Here is a 10,666-nt window from a genome sequence, read left to right as displayed (position 1 = left end):
TTTTTTTTTTTTTTTTTTTTTTTGACTAGCGCGGGCTTTTTACTTTAAATAGAATCAAGCAACTGAAAATGTGTCATCAATTTGCTTGTTATATAATAATAGCTTGCTTGCTTAAAGGTAATTTAGTACACGTCACCTACAGTATTTAAAAATATAAAAACAGTTTCAAAATATTTAAGTGAATCTCTTTAAGCCATAAATTCTGTCTTGTCTTCAGAGTGGTAGCCCGAACCATACCTGAAATGCAGAATTGTAAACCTTCAGTCCTGCATTCAGTAGGGAAATTCCTAACCTCCCAAATGTCTGCAAGTTCGCCATCAACACTGTCATCTAGTTCAGAATCTCTTCAGTCCCATCAGCCCGCAGGTCTCAAGGGTCTGAATGTTACCAAATCCTTTCAAAATCAGTGTTCTTCAACAATTAAGACAAAGCTTTTAAGTTTTTAGATGCTACTGGTTGTATTATCTGTCACAGTTCCTGACTATTTCTTCCTGTGTACTTCTAGCTTTTATTTATTTATTTATTTAAATCTGGATAATTTGCACACAACCATCCTTAAAAGCATTAGCAGAGGACATCTCTGGCCTATTGCTCTTTGTTTGAAATAACTCCAGGATTAACTGTGAAATTTAGCCAAAGAGCCCGTTTTATTAAAATGCTTAGCAAGAAAAATCTCTTAACTTTTTGACAGGTAACCTACATAAATCTGTGGCTGTTCACGCGTGAAGTTAAATTTCAGTGTATTTGTTGCAGATCTGTGTTTAGGAGCAAGAAATGCAGGCTGTTGCTTTGTAAATGCGTTAAAAGTTTAAGGTTGAAACAACATGTTTAAGCCCTGTGGCTCAATCTCCTGATAGAGATGCTTAAGTCTGTAGTGTCTGTAATGACTGGACYGGTAGTGCATAGTGTCAGTAATGTGAGGTCGCTTTGCTTTCTTTTATCCACAGGTGGCAGCATGTTTCCATCTGATCACAGAGRTATTTCAGTTCTGCTCTTTCTGGTTTTTCTTAAAAGATGATGCTTGTTCTGAGAGGGGACAGAATACTTTCTCCTCYGTGAATTTTGTGGTCTGACTGCAAAAGCTGCAAGTCTTAAAATGTCCCTGAGTGGGTTCACTTGCTTGTTGCAGCTGAAGCAGGGCTTTTCTCCCGGCTTGTTCTCTTAAGAAGAAGCAAACACGTTCTTCATGAGCAGTTTCTCTTTGAGATTCATTCCAGAGCAGTAGAAGCACACCTCTTAGGGAGTCAGTGGCAGAGCTGTCTGTGTGCAGGATGAGTTATGACATGTTTCTGCGTTAGTGGTGCTATTTCAGCTCATTATCTCCTGCAATGTTAAAGCTAAGTTTTTTAGAAGACTGCAAAATAAGCCTTGAAGTGTTGTCAGACTTTTTGATCTAGCAGCTGATGACAGTTCAAAATGTTTCTAGTTTTGTGTTCATCCTTAGAAGAAAAAAAAAGGGGGGTTCCATATTCTTCAGAGTGTGATTATGCTGTATGACACACTACAGTTTTAAATGTATGCTGTCTGAGATTAACATCCTGTAAAAGTTAATGTCCTCTTCAATCAGTGCCTGGGTGCTCTCAGTAGTCACTGGGGGGAAAAAGGAGCTGGGACAATTTGGAGGCTGATGTCTGAAGTAGCTGGAGGAATTTCCCTCTGGCAGTGCTTATCTCTCTACACTCACTACAGTTGTTTTGATGGCTGAACAAGCTTTTCTTTCTCCCCTTTTGAAAAGAGATCCCAACTTACCACAGTACTATATCATGGTGTTAAGCATCCTGGAGAGGTGTTTGTAGTAAGAAATGGCTTTTGTTCTTCCTTTTATGTGATAAGCCAAAGAAGGTTCAGATTGCATGTGTTCCTTCTTGACTTCCTGACTAATTAATCTTCTGTCAGTAACGTGTAGCAGAAATGGTTTATAAAAGCTGGGCTAGATTTCAGGTACTTCAGCCAAGTAAAGTACTGCCCTGTTGTGCTAGGGCTAAGCACTTAGYGTGTGAACCAAGTTTGCACCATGCGGGCTGAATGCTGAAAGCCTGATCTGATTGCTTCACTGTTAAAGATGTCTTTCACATCTGAATGCAGTATAGAAAGTATTTTAATATGGAAAAAATTGGCATTTAACTGTGTGTGTGTGTGTGTGTGTATATATATATATATATATATTTTCTTAATATTGTTCCAAAGCACCTTTGAAGAGGTTTTGAGAATGACTGAAGCTTGTTAAGCTTGAAAGTCTAAAAATTTTGTGTGAATAGTGATGAGTTATGCCTTGGGCTTATAACTAAGCTGGTCCAGGGGCTGCACAAACTTATATTCAAGCAGCTTTTCTTTCTGGTATAAATCTAGCACTGTACTCCCTAGGACTGTTAGGAAACCGGACTCTGTCTATTTGCTGCTTTCATTCTGTCCTTTCCACAGAAATGTCATTGTCTGTTCTTCTCTTGTGCTCAGGTTTTTAGCTTGACTGAATAAAGATTTTTAAGTTTTTGTTTGTTTGTTTGTTTGTTTAATCTCTAGCAGATTTTATTACCAGTCTGATATAAAACTGTATCTGCAGAAACCATTTCAACCTTCTCAAGAGAACAGGTGTGGCAGTCAGAGATAAACTGTGCCAAAGTTGCTATATAGCTATTTACTTACAACTCTTTCCCTCAGATGTAAGCATTTTTAGAAAGAGAGCATGTTCAAATATAATTATTCCCAAGGAATGCCAGGGCAGATTGCTTTTATATATCAAGCACCCTGTGATTGCAATGAAGTTGTCTTAGCTGTCCCATCCTTCCGCCTCAGGTATTTCAAGGAAGCCTTTAGCAAAAATCTTTGTTACGCTGCCCTCTGCTTTGCCTTATATTTGTTACTGCTGGTCAAAGCTCATCATTTAAGTTCATGCATGCTGACATCTTGAGGCTAGAGAATATTAGTCAATGTCTGAACTAGCCTTTTGGTCAGCCGTGGGGGAGCGTGGTGCTCTTTGTCTTGTTTCCTCCTCTGGTTACATGAAAGATGAGAAATTAGCAGTTTGGAGGAGCAAGGGAGCAGCATGTGATTAGTGTTAACTCTGACAAGCTTCTGAGTTAAAATATCTTAGTGATCAAATTGCATGATTTTGCAGATGGGATTTGTTTTTCAAATTGTAGTCTGAAAAAGACACCAATCATCTACATCATGGTGTCGCGGTCACAGCTTGCTACATGTTCTGGGAAAGATCTACTTTGGCACCAGGACTCATGAGTTCTCCGCTGAAAACATAAACCTCCCTGAGGGTTCACAGCGCTTCTGTTGCTTTGGCCAGAAACCTCTTGGAAATTTCTTACCGAGGGATTTTATCTGGGCTCTATCATAGCATGGCAGTAGGATAAGCAGTAGGAGGAATTGTCAGCTTGTCTGACTGCAGTCTGCTGAGGCCAGAGGAAGTCTTATATCTTGACTGCTGGACAGTTTTTCCTTAATTCTAAAGCTGTCATATCAGGTATTCAGACTGATCTATGAAATAATTTAAAGTATCTGATAGAAGACTCTCCCACCTTCGCATTGCTTTGATGCTTTAAAGATCACCTCCCAGTTGACAAGAAGTGGAGAAGTAAAACTGGATGTGCTCTGTAACTGTAATGGTTGTGTGTGCGCTGCAGGAATRCATGCAACTGTGAACCTGTTTGTCATGGTTGGCTGAAGCAAGCCAGCATGTGGTAACCTTGCTGCTCCAACATCCTCCCTCTGCCCTTCACAGAGGTACCAAACCCTTTCGGTGCCTTGTCCGTAGACAGAAAACAGACCTTGGTTTGCCTTTTTTTTTTTTTTTTTTTTTTTTTTTTTTTTTTTTTTTTTGTATTTTGAGATCATCCTGTAGGAACTGTCTTCTGTCACTGTTTTCTACTCTTCAGGCATATCAGATGATCACTGCATTTTTCTTTTTGTATTTTCTCTTCTGCCTGGTCCACTGCGTGCTCCTACCTGGACACACATTTCAGAGGAGTAGGGGACGGTAATCGGGTCCTTTTGTGCCATTTGTGCATTACAGGCCCCTCCAACTATTGCTTTTTGCAAGTGGTGACCCTCTTGTTGCTAGGAGCCATAGCAAAGGTCCCAAGCCAGGGTGACAGTATTGCAGGTGCTGCTCAGAGTTGGAGAGAGCTCATTCTATCACAGGTTAGCACCTAAATTTTAGGGCTGCAGGTGCAGAAAAACTATGATTTATAAATGTGCGAGGTTGTTTCATGAGAACTGTAGTTATTGCCACCTTTTCCTGTAGGCAGTCATGGCTCAGAGAGGATGTCACAGTAATTTGGATAGTATTCCCCAGGTCTAAATTTTCATCAGCTGATATGACTGCAGTGCTTGGAGGCTTGTGAGTAAATCTGACAGGTAACACAGAAATGGTTCAGTGCCAGGCAGGCAGCTTCTCTGCCTCCAGTCCTGCTGCATTTATTTCAGGGTCTGCTGCGAGGTCTGTTGTGCTGAACTGATTTTGTGACAAGATGATAGGTATATCTCCTTTTCCCTTTAGGTGGCACTCCAAGTACAGACTGTTAGTATCCACAAGCATCTGAAGAGTGACTACTCTGATACTCCACCTTTGTCTTGTGCTCTTTAGTTTGCCAAGTTTAAAAGGCGAGTGTGAACATGTAATGACAGTGTAACCATTGCATTACAAGAAATGAGAAATGCTGTGGTTAGAGGTTAACCGTGGTCTGCATTTCTGTGCATGCTAGTCTTTGAAAAAGTGACTATTTTCTGGTGTTTAATTTTTCACTTCTGTTCTTCAAAAGAATGTATCCAGTTAACCTTGGGTATCCTTTTTTTTTTTTTTTTTTTTTTGCACCAGAGTATATTTGTATATTTGTCCATGTAGCATGAACTCTAATAAGGAGACTCCACTGTTCCTAGCAGAGTGTTGTACCTAAAAGTCATTGTCATGTAGAAGTCCAGAGTTATCAATTCTCTCATCTATTGTCACCTAGTATACATGTGCCTGTCACATGTCTTTGGGAAGTGGCCTGCATCTCTTCAGCTCTTACAGGCCTTGTCTGTGCAGAACCAAAGGCAGTATGACACAACCAACTTCAAAGTATCTTTAACTGGGATCTGTAGTATTCATTTGTGACGGCCAATGGTGTCCTGGGGTGCATTGGGAAGAGTGTTGCCAGCAGATTGAGGGAGGAGATTTTTCCCCTCTCCTCAGCCCTGGAGAGGCCTCATCTCGAGTACTGTGTCCAGTTCTGGGCCCTCCAGTACAAGAGAGACAAGGAGCTACTGAAGAGAGTCCAGCGTAGGGCTATGAGGATGATCAGAGGGCTGGAGCACCTGCCCTCTGAGGAACGGCTGCGAGAGCTGGGCCTGTTCAGCCTGGGGAAGAGAAGACTGAGGGGGGATCTTATCAATGTGGATAAGTACCTGAAGGGAGGGTGTCAAGGGAATAGAGCCAAGCTATTTTCAGTGGTTCCCAGAGACAGGATGAGAGGCAACGGGCACAAACTTAAACACAAGAAGCTCCATCTGAATATGAGGAAAAACTTCTTTTCTGTGGGAGTGACAGAGCACTGGAACGGTTTGCCCAGAGAGGTGGTGGGGTCTCCTTCTCTGGAGATAATCAAAACCCACCTGGACCTGATCCTGGGCAACATGCTTTAAGTGACCCTGCTTGAGCAGAGAGTCACTTAATCTCTAGAGGTCTCTTCCAGCCTCAACTCTTCTGTGATTATGTCATTTTATGTGCAGCCTTGTCACTTAATACATGAGTTGCAGAAATATATGATTTGGAATATGGTTTCCTGCAAAATGTGATACTGCATTTGCACAGCCATCATTTGATTCTGCTTTCCAAACACCACTGAGTCTTGGTGTCCAGTTGCAGAGACTCGCGTATTCAGGACAGGGGGTCTGAACAGAGAGGAGATAGCTCGAAAGAGCATGTTGTGCTCAGTCTAAAAGATGCAGTAGGACCCTTGCTCCATCTTCTGCTGTGTAAACTTAGAGCCGAGCGCTCGTTGTTGAGAAAGCAACCTCTTGTGTGTTCAGCTTTGATCACGACACAACCTTCCCCACCTGCTGCAACAAGATTAGGTGAGAGATGATCTGTYATAGCAGGCACCACTAGCTGTGCCAAAAGCCTGCAATCGCAGCCAAAATGGATGAGCAGACAGAGAATGTCTGGACTACAGTGTCAATCTTTGCCTTAAGTTATCTGGAAACTGCAGCCTGTGATCCTGCTGTGTAGCCTGAACTGAACTGGAAGTGGTAGCTCAACAGGATTTAGTTCTCTTCAAAAGCATTGCATTACTGGAAATATAAAGATGTTTTTTTTTTTCTTCACTGGCAAAATTCCTTTCTTTAGTTTCCTGGGAAGCTTGAATAGCCTTTTAGTGTTGGGAATGGGAAGAAAAGAAAGATCTAGGACTTAAAGCGTGTATTTTGATAGAGAAACACAATGCTTTAGGAAAGGAATTGGTCCTAGTGCAGCAACAAATTCTCTAAATAATACCTTTGTACAGTACTACTTTGTTGCAATGTGTCTAGAGCTGATGTGTCTTTGGCAGGTTGTCACTGGAGTATTTCATCACCTGCTGCATAGGACTGCTTCTTAAACATGCAAAAGTTGTGGTTGTTTTGACAACTGTGTACTAAATTTATCTGGAAATAAAGGGAAAAATTTAGTCTTGCGTTGCTATGTGTGCCTCGTGTTTTATTTATAGTTTGTTAGCCAAACCTGCTGACAGGATATATCTAACTTACTGCCTGGGGAATGAAGGGAGGTAGAATTGTACCAGCCGCTGCCTGGAGAAAACATTCCAGAAACTCTGTGCAACTTAACATGATGCAGAAAGTGTTCAGGCAGATGGCAGCTGCTCTAATTAAGACTTACTGTCTCTGTCTTTTTTTCCTGATGCTGTGGTTTTTAAGRTATCTTTCTTCTTAACGCAAGAGGAATTTTAGTGATATATTATCTGTACAGCATGGTATGTGTTCTATTACAGTGATGAACGAGCTCAAAATCACTGAAGTAAATGTCCTGAATGTTCACTAAATTGGAGTATGAGATGACAAGTCTCCTCTGACACTGGCAGCTGAAGATGTTTAAATGAAGTTGCCATTTATGGTTAGTCATTACCCCTCATCAAGGTGTTTCGAATGGAGGCTTATAAAACTCATTGACAGTCCAAGCAGCAATAAAGATGCTGGGTAAAAAGATAAACTCTATGGCAAATTAACATTAAAAACAYGCATTGCCTATGGGTGCTCTTGTTACTTGGACTCTGGAGCACTGTCAACACAGATAAAGAATCAGCCCATCTTTTCCATGAGCTACATCTTTCTTTCCTTTGTGCTTGCTTTCTTTCTCTTCTCCTCACCCCTCCCCCGGAAGTGCACTTGGGATTTGGAGTGGGTGAAGGTTGTGCTGAGGACTGCTGGCAGTGTTTGCCAGCTCGGTGCAGTCACAGATTGATGTGCCAGAATACTTTGGCATTTGAACTCCAGTCTCTTTCCTGTCACGTGAGGGCTTTGCCCAAGGATTGTTTATTGAGATATAAAATGGAGGGTTTGTTTGTTTCAGAATTTCAGAAGCTGTGGAGAAGCATTCCCGTGGATTCTATGGATGAGGAGAAAATCGAAGAGTATCTGAAACGACAGGGKATCTCTTCCATGCAAGAAGCTGGACCAAAGAAAATAGTAAGAGTTACAAATTACACATCCTTCTCAGAGACTCCCCATTCTCAACCCCTCAGTCTCGATTCCAATCGATTGGACCAATTTAACKAAAAGTTGCAAAAGAAACAATGCTGTAGCCAGCAGTCTGTGTTTCTGTAACTTGTTTGGGCCAGTGTCATTCAAGCGGCATCAAAAAGAGAGCATATGCCGCAAATCCCTGTACGCCACATGGCGGAGGCTTCTGCTTAAAGTCGTACAATGCATTCRGAGCAAAAGAATGGTTACTTTTCTGGGAGGTTTTCTTCCACACACACCCCCGCCCCACCTCTTTTTTTTTTTTTTCCTTCCCCTCCTCCTCCTTTCTACTAAATAGCTTTGAAATCCTGCTAGGAAGCACATAACCTGCCCTTGTACACAGGCACTGCCCCAAGTTGAGTGTAATATGCTCATGCTTTACCAGGAGGCCAAAATAGTTGCRTGTTCTCCAAAGATGCCTCTTTCTGGCTTTAAAGCATTTCTTACATAGATACGCGTGGATAAACCATTTATTTTCTTTTCTACGCTTGGCTTCAAATTGCCGTTGCATCAGAGTCCTTCCATATGGGACTTTTTCCTGGTTTCTACTAGTGTGTGTTAGTTGTTTTAGTGCCTGTCATCATGTAGGCACTTCTCATGGATTGCTYTACATATTAAATGCAAAGTCTTTGTGCACATAATTGCACATAGCATTACGGAGTATGTATGTACTTCTGTATCTGTGTAGGAGCGTTTGGAGACTTTYGTTCTAAGCCCCAGCTGTACCACAGTGCCCGAGATAGAGAGGCTCCRCTATGTCCTCTGCCTGAATTTGAGTTGAATGTGGATGCTTCTTGCAAATCGGGCACCTCCCTCTCCTGCCCACCCCCTCTCCAAGCACGGTTCTCCTATGCAGCAACAGCCTTTGAGGCACCGATGACTAGCACAGCGTCTGGTATCAGGTCAGWTGTCACAGCTGGAGGGCAGACCTTGTGAGCACTGTTTACTTTCTTCTTGTAGGCTCCTGTTCAGAGGAGAAAGAAACCTGCTTCTCAGAAGAAACGTCGATTTAAGACTCACAACGACCACTTGGCTGGAGTATTAAAAGATTACTCTGATGTCGTTCCTGGCAAACAGTGACTGGCTGAATTCTGGAGCAAACATGCGTTTTTATACAGGCTTTTTGCCGCTCAGGCTCGGTGTCTGCTCGCAGAAAGAGTGACTGTATATAGTAATGTGATATTTTTCCCCATCCCAGCAACTGCTGAGATAAAACAGGTCAGTTTAAGAGCAAGTATGAACTACTAAATTTAGAGTTTAATTTAATTAGCTAATGGGAAATGCCTCTTTAAGTAAGAGACTCTCACTAGTTGCCTCTTGGTTTAGAGTGATAAATGGTGCTCAGCATGTAATGCCAGAGTTCCTGTTCAGTGCTTAACTCTGCTTTTACATTGCTTAATGGGTATTTACCTGGAATTACTTAAGAGGAGCTTTCTGGTAGTATTGAATACACTTGTTTTGCCTATTTCAGAAAAAAATGTTCCTAAAAATCACTGCAGGTGAGTTGCTTTCAGAGAGTTAAATACACCCACTGTTTGCATATTCCTACCTATGGTGGGATTAAGCTTTACTAAAAGTTGGTGATATCTGAGGCTGGACTCAGAAATACCCCTCTCCAGAACTCCCAGCAAGCTGCAGGGTAGCACTGCAGCTGCATAAAGAGCATCAGAAACTGCCCTTGGCAATTTCTCATCACGGAAGTGGCTGCACATATGTTTCACAGTTATGCGCTATGGACAGGAAGGAAATAAAATGGTAGTGTAATACTAAGGCGATTTTTTTTAAGTAATAAACTTATAATACTGGTTTCCAGTGTGTGGCTTCCTCAAAGAATGAGAGAAACAGCATCTTTCACATTTGTTGAGTTTTCCTTTTTCAAAGAGGTAAAACAATCTTTGCTATATTTTATTTTCTCAATGACTTATTGTTCTGGGCTAACACTATCATCTTATCTTTCTTGTTTGGAGGAGGGGGAAAATCACCCTGGATGAAAGCTCCCTGTAGGTGCCTGGTGTTCTGTGCAGTACAGGCTGGCTAATGTGGAGTGTTGCCAAATTACGCTCTCTTGATAGCTTATTTTTATATACTGAACCAGAGTCGGTCAATGCTGATATTGTTTTCGTGGCATTGCAGGAGAGGGGCAGTTTTTCTACACTTCTGGGGTTAGGATCAAAGATAAAATAGGTGACTGTGATATCTTGCCAGCAGCATATTAGTGCTGTGTGCATGCAAGCTGTTGTCTTGCTTGACATATGAGGCAGGGATTGAAGCAGAGGCCACCAGATCAGAACCACGTGAGCTGATAAAGAATAAGATGTTGTTGCTGGAGCACTRAGCAAGTTATGCCTGCTTGCAGAAATGCAGAAGGCAAAATAAACTTGCCTAAGTGTAGCATTTATCCATCTACATAGTACAGCTGGTTTTATAGTGTGCTTTTCTGAGAAACGAACAATATTTCCAACACTGCATGTCAGTCCTTTCTAAAGAATTGCTAAATGTCAGTAGGAGATTTATTTTATGTATTCATATATATTTGTTTATATATGTGTGTATATATACATACGTATTTGCACAGAGCATGCTGCTCCACTAGGCTTTGAAACTTTTTCTTTTGTCAACGTAAGCTATTTTTCTTGGTGCTTTCTATTTTGCCCTTGCAGCTCTGCTCGAAGACACCCCTGACACACTTGGAAAACTGTTCACAACTCATCTGTTATCTTTGCTAAAGAACAAAGATTCCCTTCCATCTTCAGCATTTTTGAGCAGCCTTTTCTTTTTTCCYCTCTTCTGTGGTGATGGTCAGTTTTCTTGCTCAAAGACAGAGCTCTYAATGAGCTCTGAGCTACTTTTCATGTCTCACAAAGTTTTAATGCCTTTAGGTGCAATTTCCCAGTCATCTCGCACAGCATTTACCCTTTCTGCTCCACAAACCAAAGCGTGCAGG

The 10,666-nt window shown here is 41.6% G+C and overlaps 1 protein-coding gene across 2 annotated transcripts in view; it reads left to right on the top strand.

Moving 5' to 3' along the window:
- GTF2E2 (general transcription factor IIE subunit 2) overlaps positions 1-9,529 on the top strand; it is a 28,400-nt gene extending 18,871 nt beyond the window's left edge. The window contains exons 7-8 of one of the 2 annotated variants that reach the window (XM_085310774.1): positions 7,553-7,668; positions 8,683-9,529. In XM_085310774.1, coding sequence (XP_085166900.1) covers positions 7,553-7,668; positions 8,683-8,802 — 236 coding nt within the window. In that variant the 3' untranslated portion in view covers positions 8,803-9,529. The remainder of the gene's footprint in view (positions 1-7,552; positions 7,669-8,682) is intronic. The other variant, XM_085310775.1, reaches the window with a different exon arrangement.
- The last annotated feature ends 1,137 nt before the right edge of the window (positions 9,530-10,666 follow it).

The sequence above is a fragment of the Rhea americana genome, unplaced genomic scaffold (assembly GCF_003343005.1).
Source record: "Rhea americana isolate MKP2758 unplaced genomic scaffold, rheAme1 scaffold_326, whole genome shotgun sequence".
In the NCBI taxonomy this organism is placed as follows: Eukaryota; Metazoa; Chordata; class Aves; order Rheiformes; family Rheidae; genus Rhea; species Rhea americana.
This window is presented reverse-complemented; position numbering and strand designations above follow the sequence as displayed.